This window comes from Temnothorax longispinosus, chromosome 11, assembly GCF_030848805.1.
Source record: "Temnothorax longispinosus isolate EJ_2023e chromosome 11, Tlon_JGU_v1, whole genome shotgun sequence".
In the NCBI taxonomy this organism is placed as follows: domain Eukaryota; kingdom Metazoa; phylum Arthropoda; class Insecta; order Hymenoptera; family Formicidae; genus Temnothorax; species Temnothorax longispinosus.
The window spans coordinates 14,721,286-14,742,464 of NC_092368.1; the positions used below are offsets into that span (position 1 = coordinate 14,721,286).

General features: G+C 44.0%; 1 protein-coding gene across 2 annotated transcripts in view; it reads right to left on the minus strand.

The window, feature by feature from the left end:
- Positions 1-1,899: 1,899 nt before the first annotated feature.
- Ush (Zinc finger protein ush) overlaps positions 1,900-21,179 on the minus strand; it is a 172,566-nt gene continuing 153,286 nt past the window's right edge. For both annotated transcript variants that reach the window (XM_071792946.1, XM_071792945.1), the window contains exons 2-9: positions 8,151-8,398; positions 7,331-7,691; positions 6,107-6,635; positions 5,367-5,626; positions 4,881-5,277; positions 4,364-4,622; positions 3,844-4,077; positions 1,900-3,605 (exon numbers count right to left, since the gene is read on the minus strand). In XM_071792946.1, coding sequence (XP_071649047.1) covers positions 3,162-3,605; positions 3,844-4,077; positions 4,364-4,622; positions 4,881-5,277; positions 5,367-5,626; positions 6,107-6,635; positions 7,331-7,691; positions 8,151-8,398 — 2,732 coding nt within the window. In that variant the 3' untranslated portion in view covers positions 1,900-3,161. The remainder of the gene's footprint in view (positions 3,606-3,843; positions 4,078-4,363; positions 4,623-4,880; positions 5,278-5,366; positions 5,627-6,106; positions 6,636-7,330; positions 7,692-8,150; positions 8,399-21,179) is intronic.

A 21,179-nucleotide genomic window follows, 5' to 3' on the forward strand; every position in this document is an offset into this window, starting at 1 on the left:
TCTATAATTATCGGGAACGAGGGGGGGGGGGAAGAGGGCGGAGGGAATAAATCCGGTCGATGTGACGAGATTACTTGTCTCTTGCAGGAGATTCTTCTCGCGATTTCACGCCTCGAAGTCTCTCTCACGCCGTGGAATTCGCCGCGCGGACAACGGGGGGTCGGCATGTTTCTTATGTTTTTTATTCTTTTTAATTAATTAACGAGCTCGTCGTATGATATGAGTAGTACATTGCGTATACACGTAACACTGGCCTTAATTCTAATTTATATTACATTCACACGCGCCCTGCGACGAGGGGGGGATGCTCGCTCCGCTTCGCGAGCACGTACGATGATTTTGATTTAGAGTGCACGGAGTGCCGAGTGCGCCGATAAAAATCCAAATATTAACGCCGATAAGCGAAGGCGTTTGGAGATCGTCGGCCTTTCTGTCGCAAAATTGTATTTGTTGCAACATATATATACGAGACATCCCAATAGGAGTTTCCTAAATATTTCTACGAAATTTTAAGTCTTCGATGAATTTAAGGAGTCGAGCTTTCCTTAATCATTTATTTAAATAAAAACATTACATTTATGAATATTAAATTATCTTTGTCATTAAAAATATATTTTTTCCGACTGAGCAGCTTAAAAAATTAACAAAATCTTGCACGACTCCTGATTCGATCTATAAAGTTTAATTTGTGTTATCGAAGTATTTAATATTAAAAGTATAAAGAATATTAAATTTAATATATTAAATTTTTCCGTCTTTTTCTCTTAGCTCTTTTCTTTTTTTTAAACGCTGTGATAAATAAATACAATAGCTAGCAAGGAAATTTTTTTGCCATTAATTCTTTCGTTTTTATGATATGACTCTGATAAATGCACTTTAAATTCTCTCAATGGATATTTATCGACGCATTCACGTTATTATTCGCAAACGCGGGCGCAATTTTCGCGGACATGCGTAACCATTTTTTATTTATATATATAATATATATATTAAATGTCATACATTGCGCAACGTAACTTAGCAGATTCACAAGCTGAGATTGGTATCATTCATCAGGATCGTTTACTACCGCTCCGTAATACTCTACTCGCCTACTGTACAACATTTTACACTCATCGTATTCGTTCGTTAAGGTAATGTCGATTATTAACGCTACGAGATTATTGGAGAGTCATGAGATTGCACAGCAACGCCCGAATCGATCGATCGTGTTGGCGTCGAGCCCAGTCGTTTTTTTTCTTTCTCCACTTTATTCTTCGCCAATTATTATATGTACAGGACGACGGCGGCGTCTCGCCGATTCTTTCCGGCACTCTCAAAAATTGTCCCTCAAGAATATCGAAACGACGCGACGATCGCCAAAAAAGATCGCTTGCAATCAGAGCCATGTATATGTATAAAATATGCTGGGTATAATTTAGATATAACTTAATTTATGTCGAAAGGCCTTTTTATTTGTGAAACATTCTCGAACTGATTCTTGAATTTTCAATTAAGAGACAAAATGAAGAATAAACGATAAAGAAAAAAGAAGTAGTACGTAATATAGAAAACAGATATGTAAATATATTATACTACAAATTAATTTAGGTAATGAGAAATAAACAATACTAACTTATCGCGAAAGAATTAAGCTTCTTTCTTAAAATAATTTAGATTTTATTTTGTTATCATGTTATATGTAGATTTAATAATATGTCTAACTGTGTGTCATGACTCTGTTTGCAACCCTTTCCTGCAAGCTCGTCCATTCACACACGCGTAAAATGATTCCTAATTATACAATGTTTTATATATACATATTTTATATATTACAATTATATATTATATTTCGGAAAACACTTGGAAATATTTGAAAATATTTTATAGTGCAATTCGAAATATAATACAATTATAATAAATATATATGTATGTATATATGAGTGTGTCATATATTTACACATAGATACCTTCGGCTTATAAGTACAAACGATTCCCTGGGTCAACAAAAATCACACAACGTAATTAAAATATTCAACTAAGAAGTCCGATAATCGCTTATTATATTATGTATAAACTGGCAACAATAAACAGTCCCCGCTTTTAGAGTCGGTCATCGCGTCTCCAACACGTCTCGTCCTTTTCTTTCTCTTCCAAAGGAACCTCCCTAACAAAATGTGACGTTCACGGAAGTGGGGTGCTAAATAGTTAGTCAATGTTAGAGCACTTGTCGAGCAAAAGATCCAGGTTCGATTCCTGCTTACCATCTTGTATTATGCGATACTAAAGATTTGGGCAGGAAAATATTCCACAAATATTCGGTGCAGCGATATTTCGACTATTTTCATCTATATTTGTTAATGGTGCTCGACCATTAGCAAATATGTAATTCATGTGAGGAATTCTTTTTGGAATTGCGTACATAATCTGGGGCTAGCTTTACTAACATCGCAGCTCGCATACGGATCGATTTTGTAATTCGCTTAATTGCTAATTATCCCGTAATAAAATGAACGAGTATTGTATTGTAAGATAAATCATCGATCACAAAATTCTAATATAATAAATTATTTCTCGGAAATGAGCAAAGATTGTAGTTTGTTCTCAATTTCACTTAGTCAGCTGATTTAATGCAAATTAAAAAATTTACTGACAAAACATTTTAAAATATTGGATATAACTCGATATAACTTATAAAATTTAAAATAGAGTACAACCCTCTCTCTATCTATGCCTTCCTTCGATCGGTCTGTAATTGTACATTTGTATATTTTCTCTCATCAAACTTAACAAATTTGTTGGAACTTTACGCAGCAACGGACCTCAGGTCTAATTAAAAAAAAAGGACTATAAATATTTCCAGGATATTAAATTAATTTGATCAAATAATAAGAATGTAATGTATTCTACATCACTAGCAAAACTGCTTCTTTCGAAAAAATATTATTCGTATTTTTTGAAAAAAATTTGCGATAATTATTCAAAATGCAGGGGGGGGGGTCTCTCCTTCTTCATTTAGTCAAATTAATTCTCGAAGCACGAATATATAGACAAATCTCAGAAATTATTGCCGAATTATCACTCCCGCTTATTTCGAAGTAAATCCTAAAAAAGAAACTAGAAGGTCCTCCGAGAAGGGGGACGAACAGCGGAGAAGTCATTGTCCGCAGAACTTCGGAGATTTAAAGCACCGACGCCTCGGTCCTGCCGGTCGGCGGCGTCGTCGGATGGCCGCTGGCGTTGTTGTTGTTATTGTTGTTATTATTGTTATTGTTATTGCTCGCCTCGCCGGCGTGACTCGAGCAATAGAACTTCTTGTGGGCGATGAAGGTGCTTAGGTAATTGAAACTGATGTCACAGGAACGGCAGTAGCGCGGCCCGCTCTTGCTGGGGTCCAGGCTCTCGTCCGGCGGCGGCGTGTCCTCGCGTTCTTGCTTTACCTTGCCAGCGACCACCGGCGTCAACGGCGGTGGCGGCGGTGGTGGCGGCTGCGGGCTCTTCCTTATCTCCGTCTTGCCGTTCACCTGGATCTCAACAGGGATCTCTTCTGGCGTCGTGGTAGCCACGGGTTCTGGTGTCGACAGCGTCGCCTCGTCGTCCAGCACGCACGTTATATAATTCTCCTCCTGTGACAAAGAACGTTTCATAAGATTCTCTCAGTTAAAGGTGCGTCCTAAATATTTCCTAAAAGAAAGAAAGATTTAATTCTGATTTACTTTTTTCGAAGACATATATTTAGTATATTTATCCAATATTTTACAAAAAAGCAATATTAAAATTTAGTTTGTATTTAGACTTAGAAAGAGTTAAGCAGTTAACAAAGAATGCGATATAAGGCTGAAACACAGGAAGAGAGAGACCAACCTGTAGATCAGTGCCGCGCTTGTCGAAGTGCATCCTAATGTGGGTCCTCATGCCGCGCAGAGTGTTGCCCTTGTAACGACAGATCGTGCAACGGAAGGCCTTGACGCCCTGATGGGAGTCCATGTGACGCTGAGCGGCGCCGGCCGTGGGACTGACGGCACCGCAGACCGGGCATCGCCAGCCACCAGTCGTACCGCTGGTGCAGGTATGACTGCTTCCAGGTTCTATCATCGCCTGCGACAAGCCATTATATCTCATTAAATCCTTCTCGTCATTGCCTTCGGGCAATCGGGATCATCGATCTTAACAAAGATGAAACGGGGTTTGTTTAAAAAAAGTCGAGACCTCTAAAGAGATATTTTAGGCTTCAACGTTGCGCTTGTGTCTAATGATATTTCTAAATTTCGACATTCTTCTTTCATAGCGCCTTTTAAACATCCTAAAAAAATTTCAGATATTCTTCAAGCATCTTGTAATATTTAGTTTCTTTCTTCTCACTGTTTTATTTATTAGACTTTACCTTGCACTTAGAACACCGCGTGTGATGCTCCTGGGGTTCGGGCCTCTTGGGACAGTAGAACGCCTGATGGGCGACCAGATTGTCTATGGAAGCGAACTTGATGCCGCACGCGGCGCAGATGAGCTGGACCAGGGGCGGCGAGGGCGTGCCGGGAGGCGGCGGACTGTTGCTCACCGTTGTCTCCCTCGCCTGGCAGTAGTGCTTCTTATGAGCGACGAAGTTCTCATGTCGGCAGAATACGATGTTGCATTCCTTGCACCTTGAAAGGACAAACGATATATATTCTATAATTCCAAGAAAAGCTAATCTCATAAGATCTCAAAAATCAAGGAAAATTCTTTAAAGTTCGTGATTGACGAACAAATAAAAAGGGTTCTGAAGATCCAAAGTGAAGAGTTTAAAGACTCACAAGTTTCAAGGATCAAAAATTTATACATGTAGAAAGCATATAGAGATTTAAAAGATTCAGACTTCCAGAGACTCAATCTGATTCTTCGGAAGAAAACCGGTTGCTTACCTGGAGACGCCCTGCTTGACGAGCACCCCGGGGACGGGGGGCGGCGGCAGTTCAGCGAGTCTCAGGGCGAGTTCCGTGGGCGGGGGTGGCGCGACGGCGGCGGTCTGGGCCGGACCGATGGACCTCGTTCTGGGGCTACCGCTGCCTCTGGACCTGGGACTGCCCGGAGGCGGCGGCAGGGACGACGGTGTCGGCGACATTCGGTTCTCCTTTTCGTCCTGGTGCACTGGCGACCTGCGTACGCTGAGATCGAGGGGCGCCGAGGCGGACGGCGACGTGGACGCCGCCGCGACCACCGGCGTCGAGGGCTTGTTCGCCGCCCTCAGGACGGCCGGCGGCTCCACCACGGCGTTTTGGGCCGTGGAGGCGAGGCCCCTCGTCATTGGCTGAAGGGAACCTGAAAACGCAACAATCGTGTTCCAGAGAGAATGTCATTTATTAACATCTAACATCTATTCTGAAGAAAGGGTTGAAAAATACTGATACCGTTTGGCAAAAGGAAGCATGCTGTGTCAGGGGCCGGAAGTGCCGGCGCGGCGAGGACGCTCGCACCGCGAAACAACGAATACGGCACGATGAGAATGGGGTTAGTAGGCAGCGCCAGGCACGGCTGCGGCGGTGGCGAGTCACCAGGACTCGAGCTGGTCGGCGGTGACGCCTTCACCGAGGATGCCGGCGTCGGCGTCGGCGTCGGCAACGTATCCTTCACCACGTGCCTCGTGCTGCAATAATGCGTTTTGTGTGCCCTGAAATAGATTAAATTGCAATTGAGGAAACGTCTGTAATCTTTATACATACGAACGTAAATTATTAATAATTAATAATATTATAAATTGCTATAGTTTTTACAACAGTTAAAAAAGTTTACACAACTTATTTTGCATTAAATTAGATTGACTTTTTCAGATTAATATTTGTTTTTAAGAGAATCTACAGCTTCGAAGATTTTTAGGATCCAAAAATTCTGAATTATTACGCGAATCTAAGTTTCGATAATTCGAGAATCTCAAAAATTCATAAATTCCTAAAATTTCAAAGATCAGAAAAAGTCTCCACTTTATTTTAAAAATTATTCTCGCAATTTTTAATCTATAGTTGTAGTAAATTTTTTAAATAATGGCAGACTATTCTTTTAAATTTATACATTATTTTATTTTTGCGTCTATGATTTCAAATAGAATTCTTCTCATTATAGTTTTCTTCATTCTATTCTTCCGTCCACCCACCGATACGTCTTCAAGGAGCTGAATCGAATGTCGCAGTTCCTGCAGTATCTCTCGGCCTCCTCGTTCAAGGAACCGTTGGATGCGGTGGTCTGACCGGCCGCGGCCGGGTTGCTCGTCGAGGAGTTCGGGTTCGCCACGTTCGCCACCATCGCCACCGCCGCCGCCACCGACGACGACGACGGTATCGTCGGCGGCGCCGGCGAGGCCGCGTGCATCCGCATGTGACGATTCAGGGACACCTTCTTGTCGGCGCTGTAGGAGCAGTGCGGGCACGCGTATGCCTTCCGCACTTCGAACTTGCCGCCGGGCTTGCTGCCGCCGTCGTCGTCCTCGTCGTTCGCCGCGTCCTCGTCCGCGCGAGGCCGATGGGCGCAGTAGAAGGTGCGATGGGCCTCGAGGGTGCTCGCCGAGCTGAACCGAATGCCGCACGGCGGGCAGATCAGGGCGGTCGGCGGCGGCCTGGCCGGCTCCACCGTGATTGTCTCCTTGCCGTCGGTCGGCAGGACGAACAGGCGACCTGATGCGATCGCTGAAGAAATCAATTCAATCAGGACCCTGGTGATAAGTTCATGTGAGCTTGTACTTATTTATTATTTCTTATTCCATATAATTAATTCTCTCGTAAATCTTTAAAGGTTCCGGTTTCTCCAGATCCCGATGGAGGAGTCTATCCATCTACTATTACATCAGTTTCAAAAGTTCTAATTCAAATTCCCCAAAAAATTCCCTTTTAATAAAATTTTTAAAATACATTTGTCAATATTTATATTTAGTAATTTGTAATTATCCCGTAAATCACATTATCGTTGCAGTTACCACAAGTTCACTATTATTTTTCGTTATTTTCGGTGTGAATTATATAGCTCTCACTATTATTATAGCTCTAACATGCATTCATAAACCACATACATGTTTTATCACTATAATCTGTGATTTGTGTACATATAGAAAAAAATATAGTAAGATATCGTACTATAAATATGATGAAAATGACTATAATTGAAAGATCTTGGTATAAAGTTATTTTTACTAATGTTATAGCAGTAATAATTATAAAAACAAGAACCCCAAGCATAATTATTTTACTATGCAATTATAGTCGCAAATACCAAACACTTTACTTTCAGTGTGCGGGACTCGAGCTGAAAATTCCTTTCGTCTACAGCTTTCTAACTGTTTCACGCGTTTCTGAATGAAAGCGTCGTCGTACTAGGTCCTACTTACCGTTCTGTAGTCCAGCCGGAAGCGGTGGCGTTGGATTCGGCGGCGACGTGTTCTCCGGCTTCACGGTAAGGGCGGCGACGGCGGCGGGTCGCAGGGCGGGATCCGTCGCCAGACTAGTATTGAGTCTCAGTCTTGGTGCTACCTCGTCGTCGAGTCGTATCCTCTTGGTCTCTCCCGAGTCCTCCGAGTCCCTGCGGCAGACGGAGTCCCGTCTCTTGACGACGGTGGACGACAACGAGGACGACGACCTCGGCTGGCAGTCGTCCTCCTTGGCCTGTGGCTCCTCATCGACATCCTTGGGACTCGACTCCCGCGTCCGCACGCTCCTGGACGGCGCATGGCGGTCTCTTATGCCTCTAGCCTGCATGTATTTTTTAAATAAAAAATTGAATTCTAAATGTAAAATCTCGAAGTTGCGTTTAAAAAATATTATTGGAAAAATTCCAGAATGAGTTTAAAAAGATTGGTAATTGGAAAATCGACGGGTTAATCGGAGAATTACGTATTTGAAATTATTAATGCTATATACCAGCCCGGCCCTTAAATGGCAATTTCTCTAATTATAATTAATTGTACATTGCAGCGTGTCTTGTTTCACTTAATTATTAAAATATAACTAGTTTTACATTAAAGAAATCTTCAATTAATCAAATGACTTGAGCTTTTCTTAGCATTGATATCAATTTTCTTTCGAATACTTCTTCCTAACGGTGTTGTATAATTAATTTAATACAATTTTCCTCAATGTTGACGTTAACTGTTTAAATACTATTTTAAAAGCGTAATTTCTAATTAATTCTCAAATACAAAGTCAACGCACCTCGATGTCCTCGGCGAAGCTGGCCAGACGCTTTCTCGCGTCCTCTGAGAGCACGCTGAGGCGCAGCTTGATGTCCTCACTGGCGGAGGAGCTGGTCGAAGATAACGCGGGGTTGAGTCTTGGAGGGGGTGGTAAACTCGAGTCCTCCTCGACGACTGCGACCGGACTCGATACCGCCGATCCGCCACCGTCCACACCGCTGCTCACCGACGGGGTCTTCTCCGAGTCGCTCCACTCCTCATCCTCCCCTGGAACCGAAACAGAAGCACTCATCAATCGGTATTCTCAATCCGCAATGAAATAATAGAGAAATAACAGACGCTATAAAAATGTTCACCCTTATCAGTTAAATTACCTCGCTATTTTATTTTAACACGCACGCTTTAAAGTGATAACAACAAATTATTATAATTCTGAAAATATAAAAATGTTTTTCTATATTCTTTTGTGAGAATATAGACAAACACGGAGAATGTTAAAAGAAATATTATAGAAAAATCTGAAAGATTGTGATAAAATAATAATTTCGAATTGTTTTGAATCGAACTTTAATCGTTCGAAGATTTGAGATTTCTTGAGAAGTTACAACGTTGCAAATTCAAGATCTGAAGACAAGTCGAAGACAGAGACAAACTACGTCCATAATTTATAAAGTCCATCTTGCAAGACTGCCTGGTCGTTCAAAAAGCGAATCCTACAAATTATGAATTTATCTCACTGTCATCCCAAGTCTTTCATTCGACTTCCGCTCGAATTCGGCTCTACCAGGATTAAGAGATATAAGTGATATAACACAGACGAGCGTACATTTCTTCAGAAATCGCCAGTGCCGGTCGGAGGTAGCCCGTGAGACGACCATAACGACGTCGCTGGAGCGGAGGGAAGCTGGGCGAGGTGTCGCGATGAGAGAAACCGTTCTCCGGATCTGTCCGGGTGCCTAATGGGCTCTCGGTACAGCGGCCCTTCGCGTACCCTACGTTCCCTACTCTCTCGCCGGCTCGGTCTACCCCCGTCCGGCACAACCACCAATTGCACCCTTCGCACGCCACCTCTCATCCCCCACCTCGGGGTCGCGCGCTCGGCTTGCTCGACAAGCGCAGCCTGTCGAATAGTTTAGTGTCTAAGGGCTGGTCCCGGCGAGCGTGTGTGATGGATGCATTGATAGGAGATTTAACTCTGAGGATTGCGCCAGGAAGCTAGGGGTATCACTGACGATCGAAGGAATCTCTGAGAAAATTCATTCTCGTCGCGGAATTTGGGAATTAATTAGAAATTACGCTTTCAATATAGTATTTGAATAGTTAACTGTTAGGAAGAAATATTCAAAAGAAAATTGATATCAATGCTGAAAAACTTTAAAGATTGCGTTCCTTTAATGTAAATATTTTAATTATTAAATAATTACGACCAGAACATTGATCATTCGGCCCTTCTGATCATAACGATAAGATATTTTTCGATCAAGGTTTTAATATAAGAAATCATATTTAAATATACACGATTCTCAAGACATTTTTTCCATTGATCATCAAGAACTTCGAGGAGAGCTCGAACGATCCACCAGGTGGTTCGTCGTCGCGAGAGATCGAGACTCGAGAATTACGCGGATGCTTTAATTGCCTCCTCAGGCGAGGAGAAGAAGGAGCGGACACGGGGAGAGTGACAGAGGGGGCCGCGACGCGAGGGAGTACTTGGAGAGAGAGAGAGATGCATGGGGAGATTGGACAAAGGGTTGCGGAGCGCGCCTCGTGGGCTATCCCGCGCTAGTATCTACACTCGGGTCGTGTTCCTTCCTCTCTGCTTCTCTGTAAATAAGCGGTCATCGATGGATCGGCCGTGGCGTGGCGTGGCGTGGCATGGGCAGGGCACGGCGCGGCAGAGCCTCCCTTTTTCTCTCCTACGGATCTATTTCCGTCCCTCTCGGGAACGAGCACGATCGCGGGCCTTAATTGCACAGCCATGCATATGTTCGCCAGCGACGACGTCTCTGCGAGTTCATACGCGACCCTTGTCCGCTTCTTCTTCTTATTCCTCTTCTTCCTCCTGCTCCATCTCGTGATCTGAGATGTACGATTGGAGAGAGGAGAGGTGTACGGTGAAGAGAAGGCCGCGAATAGATCTCTCTATCGTATGATTGAAGCGAGAGGTGTGAATGATAGAAGTTGCAGATAAGCTCTCTTATCTCGCACGGTTGGTTTCCTTCCCCCCCCCCCTCCGAGGTTCTATTATCGAGCCGGGAGATTTCAAGATGATCTCTTCGAGCGTGGATTGGACTCGCGATCGGATCGGAGATCTGAGGATCCGGGCATTCGAATAATCCTACCACGTCCGAAAATTCAAGAATACAATGGTCGTACCGTGGATTTAAAAGGCTTTGAAACAGCCCGAATTTCAGGATCCGAAGAATCTCCTCCAACCTTCCGAAATTCACGGCTCCAAATATGCTAAATTTCAAAGAACCTGACAAAAATTTTGAGACTTAAGCTTCAAGTTCCAAAAAAAAATTTTTAGTCATAAAATTACAAACTAGAAACGCAACATTTTGAATATCTTAAAATAAAATTTAAATGTAAAAAAACAAAAAAAAATTTCTTTCTCGTTTATTAATTATTGGCGAAACAAATACATATAATTTTCTGTAAAAAAAAATTATTAAGATCTATCCCGCAACTCGGGTATTCTCAAGTTTAGAAATGAAATTTCTGAGCTTCTGAAGGTTCTGACGAAGGGATGGAAGAAAACGTCTTCAAAGAATACGAGGTGAATCCTAAGAAAATACGAAATAATCTGCAATACCTATATAGTCCTGTTCTAATATTTTGACGATCAATTGAAAACTTAATCTTCAAGACTCCCTTGAAACTCGGAACAGTCTTAATTGCGTGTGCATGCACATTGCATACATCGCCGATCGTGAAAGGGGGCTGCGCACCTACGACCACCACTTTTACGAGCGTCCAACCACCTCCGTCGTGCAACGACGGTTGGGGTGCAATATATCTCGAAGAGGCGGCGGGGTAGGAGGGGTCCGCGGGGAGGCAACACGGCCGCCATTAACATATCCGCGGCCTGATAAGCCTTTCTCGGAACCGATACCGCCGCGCCCGTGTACACCTTCGGCCCCCGCTTTATGCAAGAAGCGAGCAATCGCGGCGACTCCGGGCGTCGCGCTGAAGAACGGAGCCGGAAGCTCGTACTTTCGATCCCGCCACTCCACCACGTCCTTCCGATATACTCCGTCCCCGCTAATGAGCCTCAAATTCCGGCCGATTTACCGGTGCCTCCGACCGGCGCGATTGATGCGTCACGCAACGATAAGTTCGTTCGATATCTTATTACCTCAGACCCTTAGTTTGTAGTTTTGTAGTTTCGAACTGTGGAAGTTACTTGAAATCTTGCAGTTCTGATGAATCGGAGGAATTCTGGGATCTTTGGAATCTCGGGAGCTCTGAATTTTTCAAGTTATGAATCTTTGAAGGACGTTAATTTTGAGGAAGCTTTGCGCGTCTTGTTGGAAAAAACAAAGAATTAATTAAGTAGACTTTGGGTAAGTTTGCCTCAGAAATTTTCACCTTTTTACTCGCAGGAAAAGTTGCACCTATTGTTCTCTGGCAAGCAAATTCAACATATAATAGAATTATATTCGATTTATTAATTCCCCAAAGAACAAGTGCGATTAAGGATAGGACCCTCGCGACGCCGCGTACATCTTCGAGACGCGCTCGCGTCCAGGGGCCCTATTCTCTAACGAGAAACGTATACGCAAACTCTGCTCTAACAGAAAGGCTGCAAATTGATTGGCTATCGCACAGTACGAATTTTAGCCAATAAGCTTGCAGCTTTTCTGTTAGAGCAGAGTTTGCGCATACGTTTGTCGTTAGAGAATCGGGCCCCAGTCGCAAAGAGACGGCGAGATTAAATTGCATCTACGGACCGGGGCGAGAGCCCCGGTTCCCGTTGATTTAACGAAGCGAAGATCGATAAAACAATCAGAGACGCGTAGACCAGACGTACTCTTGAGGAGTCGCGCGAGCGCACGTGATGTGCCGGTAAATCATCGCGCGTTCCGTGACCGAGGGCACACGCGTGCCGCGAGAGCCGCGCGATGCAAAAGCGTCCGCTCGTTAAAGTAATAAGTAGGTATTCGGGGCATTTATTATCCCGAGCTCCAAACCCTTCCTTCCTTCCTCGCCGCTTCAGTCACGGTCGACGTTGCTCGGTTCAAACGTTAATAAACGGAAATTTCGAGATACGCCACGCGCCGCTCTTCCGATTGATCGTCGAATGCATCCGGATGACGAATTTCATCCCTTAACCCTTAAAGGCTACATGGTCCATATATGGACCTCGCTTATGGACCTTTGATCGTGTATAATGCTGGGTCTAATCAATCAAACTTTTGAGAGTTATATATGAAATTGGGGTAGAAAAGACTGAAGAATATAATAAAATTAGTAAAATTGCCAATAATTAATATTAAATTATCCAAAAACATCAATTTTTGAAGAGTCTTAAGTGGTTCAGACTCGAAGTGTAGCCTTGAAGGCTCTCGGGCAAGTTAACGATTCGCAGAAAGATTCCATTCGCAATCGCTCCCTTCGTCCCACGTAAAGATATATTCGGAGACGCACATTCTTATTGTAATCATCGTGGCTCCTAAAAATTCGTACATTTGGTCATGGAAGAGAGAGCCCACGACTTGCACGACACCCTGTGCACACCCACGTACACCGCCGACGCGCGTCCTCCGAGAGGACTCGCAGACGGCGCAGAACGGTAGCAGCTTCATCGGCGCTATGCAAATAGGATCCTGATCGTGACGCGGGTAGGCAAACACGCGACGTACAGGTAACAGGCATTACAGGCAGCGGGACGGGGCCTCGGCCTGAGTGAGTCTTCTGTCCCCTCCGCCCTTTCCTCGTCTCCTCCTCCTTCTCTACGTTCTGCCCCCGAGAACCCCCTCCCCTCCCCACCTATTCGCATTGCGGATCGTGCGCCTTTTCACGACCCACGAGGTCGATCGCTCTCGCCACTCGTATAACGCCGTTCCGCGACCATTCGCTTTGTCTCTCTTCCTCCTCCGCCCGCCGTCCTCCCGCACCCCCCGCCATTCGCACCCCTTACACGTTGCATCGTGGAGATATGCTAATGCGGCCGGTCCCGATCGTGACACCGCGGCCGCTAAGTGAGAGCTCAACTCGCGAGCCTTCGGAAAGACGGCGAACAGAGGGGAGAGAGGGGTGCTCCCCGTGTCGGACTTCCGGACGAGGGGCACCGAGGAGGGAGGCCTCCGCTCCTCGGCCGATCGAGCGATCGACGTGTCCGTCCTTCGTGGAATATCGGATCAAACGCGCGGTGCAAGTCGCGGACTTTAATTACGAATGGAATGGCAATCGATCGTGTATCGTTGTGCGAGGTATTTTTAACCGAACGGCGTAAATGAGAAACGCCGAGGACTTGAGAAACAGAACAGAGTTTGATTATCTCGGTGTCGTACTATTCCTTCCCGCGGCTTCAAGTACACGCGTAAAGGAACGACTCGAGCAACAAAAAAATTGCGATATGAAAACGATATGAAAACTGGGCAAACATTTTTCTACTCAGTATTTCAGGATTTACTCCACTCTGAATTTTACCACACAGTACGGATATTCCGTAAGATTTGCATAATTCAATACTTACAAAATCGGAATAATTTTTGGATGATATTTCACAGCTCTATCGTATACTTTGAAAATTCTAGTTCAAAACTCTGATAAACTAGAATTCTGATAATTCCAAGCTTTGAGAATCGCGGCTTTCGCAATTCCAGCGTCAGAAATTGGGAATTCAAGGATTATATCACTTCAGAATCCTGATAGTTTAGAACTGTCTTATTTTGTTCTTTTCGTACAAATATTGCGCAATGTGTCAGAAATCTCGTCAGATACGAATTAAAATTCTAATATTTCGCAGTTCTCTGCCGGAATGTGTCTATAAATAGTTTGTGAAGGCGGACGCTGTAAACTCTCAAGCACAACCAACGGTCGCCGAGTCGCAGTCTCCCGCGAGTCAGATACGTAACAGCTTTATTGTGTCGATCGATACTTCGGATCGGTACTCGAGGTACCCGAGGTGTATCCGTCCACCGACGGTCGCCAGCCGTCTCTTCTGGGAAGCTCGGATCACGTCGTGGAGCGCATTATTCATGCGGGACGAGCCTGCTTCGTCGCCACCTCCGCCTTCGTATGCTTGGCGTTTACGCCTCCTCCTCTTCCTCCCCCTCCCCCACGTCTACTCGGCCGTAGGGACAACGATCATAGTAATTATCCTAAAGGACGACGATAAGTCCGATATCCCGCGCTGATAACGTCGCCGTTTCGACTTTCCACATTTATCACTTAATCACGATCAGCCTGTTGCGATACACGAGGTAAATCGCGTATTGGTGGTATTTGTTATTAACCTTTAATAAATAAAGGTATTTGGGAGAGCGACGACTTTTCTCCTGATGCCAGGTACGCGATTAGAAAATCGAGATAATTGCTTCTAAGAGAGCTTGAATAATTAAACCGCAATTATGTATACTTAAATTAAAATTGTTCACCTATAAAAGCCAAAGTTTATTTAAATTCCAATATTTTTAATTTCAAGAAACGGAGAATATATTTTAATAAGAGTATATTTTAATGTAAAGGATATCAATATAAACATTGATATATCAATATTAATTCGGAATTTTCTAATACACAGAGTATATCCATTTTCTATCTTATTTCCTATCCAGATAACAAATTTAAGATAACAGATTTCATGATAATGGATTGACCCTGTTGATCATAATGTACATATATATTTATATCCTCTTTATCTTCTTCGATTAGTTTTATCTTAAAACAAACATTAGTAGTTTCTAAAAGAGTTTGAATAATTAAACTAAAATTCGACTGTTGAATCTAAAATTCATTCAAATGCCGATATTTTAAATTTCATAAAAAGAACGAAATGTTTTTTTTTAAGTATATATATATATATGTATATATATATATATTTTAACATTAGAAGAATATTAATATAAACATTAATACATCATTATCAATTTGAAATTCTCTATCTTATCCAATTTACTTTCCCGTTAAAGATAACAGTTCCCATGATTTGATTTATATATAATCACAATGTATATTTAGATCTTCTTTGTCTTCCTCGATAAAGTTCTACTTTAAGACAAACAATTATCTCCTGCTCTCCTAGTCATCAATTCCGAAGACTTCCGTTTGACGAAGACAACTTTGAAGCATCGTCGATATGCTAATCATACGACTACATCGACACAACGCGGACATTGTCTTTATCCGAAATTACCAGCACTACAATATCTCCAGTCCGTTGATCGAACACTCCTCCCTCTCTTCTCCCCCGCCGCCCTCTCTATCTCTCTAATTTGTTTGCCCATCATGAACATCATCCATCGGACGATCTCCCTTTCTCTTCCTGCGCTCCTCTTTCTCTCTCGTCGGATTTTTTTGTTATTTTCTCTTACCCTGTATACGACCGGTCTTATAATATCGGGATTGCTCGGGCTAATCTCCTGGCACCCGATCGCAGAGCGGTGATTAGACTCTGTATATTAGGATTAGAGCCGGTGGAGATCCTCTCCCTCCACCGATTCCAAGGTGCCTTCCATCACTCAGACCACGGCCAAGAATGCGATTTCACTCAGAACCGAGTCGTCTGTCGATACTCTCGATATAAATTCCCTTCGGTTGTCTACTCACCGCACGTGATCGTTTCATCCACGTCCGTGAATCCTAGAACGTTTGAATTCGCAGATTTTCTTGACTTCTTGATTTCTGAATACCGAACTTGACGTCGTATTCCTTAGTTTCTCGAACTCAAATATTGAATCTAAAGTTTAGAGGATTTGTTGAGATTCGAAGCTTCACAAAAAGTGAAAAAATCGGAGAGAAAGTCCAAAAATACATTCAGAAACTATCAGTTCGATCCGAAAGACCGACGGTTGCTGGATGAACGAAGCCGCGCTTTCTGAACACCCCGGCACGTGTTATAATTCCGAATTGATATTCCGTGCTGATGTTCCTCGATGTTCAAATACCCAGAAACTCTTCTTGAAATTGTATTCAGATTCAAACGAATCTCGGATTTTAATTGAACGATTTGAAATGAATAGAGTTATATCCCCTCGTGACTCTCGCTATCCGAATGAGATCATTGGGAGTCGGAGCGCAGAAGGCCGTGTTCGCGTTCACGTGTCGTTATCACGCACGTTGTGCATTTCCCCTCATTTATTTCCGCGCGCGCGATCGCGCGCCCGGACGTCGAAAGCGCCCTGAGGGCAGAGCCCGGTGAGAAAGAGGAGGAGGAGGAGGAGGAGAGATCTTTGATCGGCGCCGAGACGCAGCTGTTTCGTTTATCTCGCGACAGGAACAGGATCCGCGCAGGTCGTTTCGCCCGCGAACAGGACCTTCGAGAGACGTTATCGTCGCGCTCCATCTGTCACCGTCTCGGTTTCCTCCGCCGCGCTGCCGGGCCGGCGATTTTTTTCCGTTCCACGTTAAAACCCGGTAACGAAGGAGGAGGAGAAGATGGGAAAGAGAGGGAGAAGAGAGAAAGCATGGGGGAACGGCTGATTGTCGATAGGGGTGGCGAAGAGTAACGTCGCCGCGCCACCTCGCAAATTGGTAGCGGAGAAAGCTTCGGCGATTTACAAGCCGCCGCTTTTATTTCGCTCGTATAATCTTGGACTTGGACGAATAAAAAGATTCTTCTTCAAGGGATACGTCTGGAAAAGGCGTATCTTAGCAGCCTAATAGATAAATAGTCACGGTGAATTAAAGAAGCAATTTCTCGAAGAATTAAGAGAATTTCATTTCTCTATGTCGCCTAAAATAATAAAATTATTTAAAAAATTAACTAATTCGCGAATATATATGTAAATAATTAGCACATTTGATAGAGTAAAATTTAGGGCAACTATATGAAAATAATCAAACTACGTCGAAAACGATCGGATCTGTAATAAATATTGTACTTTGCTACTTAAATGAGTAAATAAGTGAAGTAGCGATAAACGTTATTAATCAGAAAAAAACGTTGTGCAAAAAAGGGGAAAACATTGAAATAATTAGACCTGTCACTTTCAGGATGTAAATAGTACGTCGCTGGTCAGACTCGCGGAGCGCGAGAACCGCCCAACGATCTTTCTCCTTCCGGTTTTCCGGAAAATCGATCGGGGCTCGTCGCTTTCGCGCGTGCCAGATATGACGGTTCTCCCGTACGGCGCATCCCCGTGTCCGTTTGTCATCCCTCGAAATGTCGAAAGTGTCGATCCGGTGACCATCGGCCGGTCGCGCGGGAACGAGGTGGAACGAGGAGCGTAGAGCCGAAAGGTAACGAGACCGGGTAGATCGACCGGATCAGATAAGGTCGGGCAGGACCGGCCGGTCCCGATCTCACGAGATAGGAGAATTTAATAACCTGCTACGCGGTGCGCGCGGGGGGAATGGCGGAGGAGGAGGCGAAGCGGGAGGGGGAAACGTGTGGGAAGGGGGTGGCAATAATATCGGGGAGATATCGATCTTTAATTAGGCACGCAGCGCGCGGGAACGCGAGATTAGATCTAAGCTAGACGAGAAGCGAGTTCTGGTCATCTCCCTCTCTCTCCCTCCCCCTCGTCCACTTCCTGTCGTCCTTCCCCTCGGTCCGTCCGTGGATTTGGCGGCGGATCGAGCGGCCTGATCCAGATCCGCTCTCTCGGTCGCCATTCAAATTGCCCACGAAAGAATAAAGGGACACACGATGCTATCGGGGGACCGTCGGGAGGAGGGGAGGAAGAGAAAGAGACGGAGGTTACCTCGCACGAATATTCCGTAAGACTAATTGAAATTTTGAAGGATGCTGATCTCTGCGCAGATATTACCTACATTTTAATGGTTCGCGTGGGTGGCTGATAGAATTGTCTCGTCGGAACGTGTCTATCCGGGGGATCGAGATTGGCGTCGAGGTCTAGAGCGAGAGGAGGGGGTCTCGAGGTTGCACGAAGATTGCTGCGATCTGGCGAGCTCGGAGATGACGAAGCGATATCGCTCACGAGGACGAGTATTGTAATTTTCATTATTACACAGAAATAAAACGGAATACATTTAAAAGGAAACAAAGACTACTGTTAAAAACAAGCGCGATTTATCGTAGTTTAAAACGACGCTCCCCTCAGACACGCCATGTTGAGCGTAAACCAGAAACGGAAATAAATTGAACCACAGCGATCAAACAGCGTAAGATGTAGAAAATAAAGAAATTTAAAAGAATTGAAAAGAATTTCTAGAAAAAATTAGAATGTTATCGCTTCCATTGAAACGTTATCAGAGATCGCTTTTGATAAATTTCCACGGCAAAAATTATATATTCTCGTACAAATAAAACTGGAAAAGTCTTTCGATACAAAAACGTTGTCTTAAATTAATATTAAGTAATTAATATTAAAAAGCGGGACTTTTAATGTGGTAGAATAAGAGAACAATCTCCAAGAATAATTTGTATTTTCTTTTTTTTAAGATTGCTTACTTGGATCGCTCTTGACTTCGTTGTTACTTTTACTCAAAACTCCCCGTATTATCGAAACGACTTGATTCCCGATACTTGTACATCGTCGTGGCAGAAATCGTGAGGTCGCGCAAAAAGGAGCGAGTCGACCGGATCTGAATTTCGATGCTCGCAGCACGAGCGCGTGTTCACGCTCCACGCACGTTGAATATGCAGACGCGGGATATGGTTTATACGTGTCGACGATTAAGCCCGAAGACATTCGGACCTTCATTAAGAGGTAAGCGGCACATCGACATCGCGAGGCAGACACGTCTGTCGATAAGCCGCCACATTTTTCGTTTCTCCAAACTTTGTCGCGTACTACTTCAAAAAATCACGTTATATGATATTATCATTTAATTATCCTCGAATTATTCTTAAATAGATTGAGCCATTTCAATTTAAGTATAGTGCGTCCAATTATTTTCGTACAAGCTATTCCGATAAGCATCTTTCGCGGATAAAATAATAAGAATTCGATTGAAATTGAAACGGCATCGACGAGAGCGGATTATTGACACGATAACAGTCGAACGGCGAACAACCTCGCGAGGACCGATAGGACGGAGAAAAAGCCGATGGCGAACGGTGTGTCCAGCGGGAGCGGGGGAGGGGTCGGGGGGAAGGACGAGGCACCGCGGCCCCGCCGTCCATTGATAATTATTCATTCAGGCGAGTCGCGCGGCGCGGTCAGATACCGATCTTAAAACGTCGGGCCGGAGAGAGGAGGCCAGGCGAGAAGTGTCCCGTCCCGAAGAGATACGAAATCTCGGGTGTCGTTTCGCCGTTCGTTGTCGTCCCTCGGCCACTCCGTCCGTCGGCGCGCTCAGGAAGGGCGGAGGGCGGTAGGAGGGGGGGGGGCAGAGCAGGGGCCTTAATGTATGCGCGTCGGGAGCTCCCGCCGAGCGATAATTGCCCGATGTGGCATTGCCTCCTCCTCGTGGCAACGAGCACTGGTCACGTCTCAATGTTTTTAAACCACGTTCACAGAACGCGAAACGCCGAACGGAAACGCTTGTCGATCTTCGCGCGATGGCTCCTTGTATCTCGCATTCACGTTTCAACGAATTGTAGGATTATCCGTTGGTGTACGGGGTGTTTTAGGTAAAAGAGGAAAAGAAAGACTTTTCCAGTCCTGATCAAGATCCCCTTGGTGTCGTTAATTAAAGTCAAATTGAAGAAAAAAGGGAAATTATGATGTGTCAAAATCGAATTGAACAAACTAATGATGATTAAAACTGAACTGAAAAGCTGACGGTTAAAATGAATCGAAGAAACGCGATTATGATCGGGGAAATTTACTCGAGCAGTAAACATCATGGAATCTCAATGTAGCATTAATGGAACTGACATATTGTGAAAGATTAAAAGAATAATAATAATACTTTTAAAAAAATTGTATAACAATTATATGCATTATTATGTTATTTTAAACAATTGTATTCCAATTAAATTTTTAATAGTAAACCTTCAATAAAAATTATTTAAAAATAATTAAAGAATAATATTACGAAATAACAGGTAAAGTTAATTGAAGAATATCTTAAAAGTAAATTGTTGATATAAAAAAGAAAAGGTGTTTTTAATATATTTAAAGGATAAGCTTTTAGCACCTGTTTATCCTTCTAAAACAATACGTCGGCATGTTTTACCCTTCCATCCCCCCCCCCCCCGTGGCTCAAGACCTATCGATGCTTCGGGAGAACACCGGTTCCCCCTCTTCGGAGTGTCGTCTCTCAGCCACAAATGGCGTAATGGGGTGTTAAAGGCCCATAGAGGGCCGGCGGGGTGCCGGAGGGCGGTTATTTACGAGCGTGTCCAGCGCGGCAATCTTGCGCGCGTCGCAACGATGCACGTCGTCGCCGTTGTTGGCCCGACGTTAGGATCGCGGTTAAGCGCCGCTGTTATATCTCAGTGTAACCAGGCGCCCCGCGAGAGCGCATTTACGCGCGTGACCCTTCCGTCCCCTTGTCCCTCGCGGAGAGATCACAATGTCGTAAGTACATGAAGCACGGACCCGGCCGGGGCATAAACCAGCTGGACACGTGGAACGAACGGGCTGGAGGGATTCGGAGCGGGGAGAAAGATGGGATGAGGCTCCTCTCGACGGAGTACAAAAGAGGATATAAAAAAAATATCAATTTATTGTCATGGAGACTTAAAGATATAATACGATGCGTAGTAGATCTATTGTTAAAAGGATTATAGAATTCTTCAGGAATAATAGATAAAGACACAGAGGGAAACCTCCTGTTGGTAAAGGAGGAAGAAAACTTTGATTAAAAATTATTTGTTGGATATAAATATAATAGAAATATATATTAATATTATATTGTTAGAAAATTATAAAGTTTCACAGCAAAGTAGCGCAATGAATAGGAAACTCAGGGCTCGAACAATGTAAGAGATTTGTAGACAATAACAAAATTAGAAAAGTATTTATAG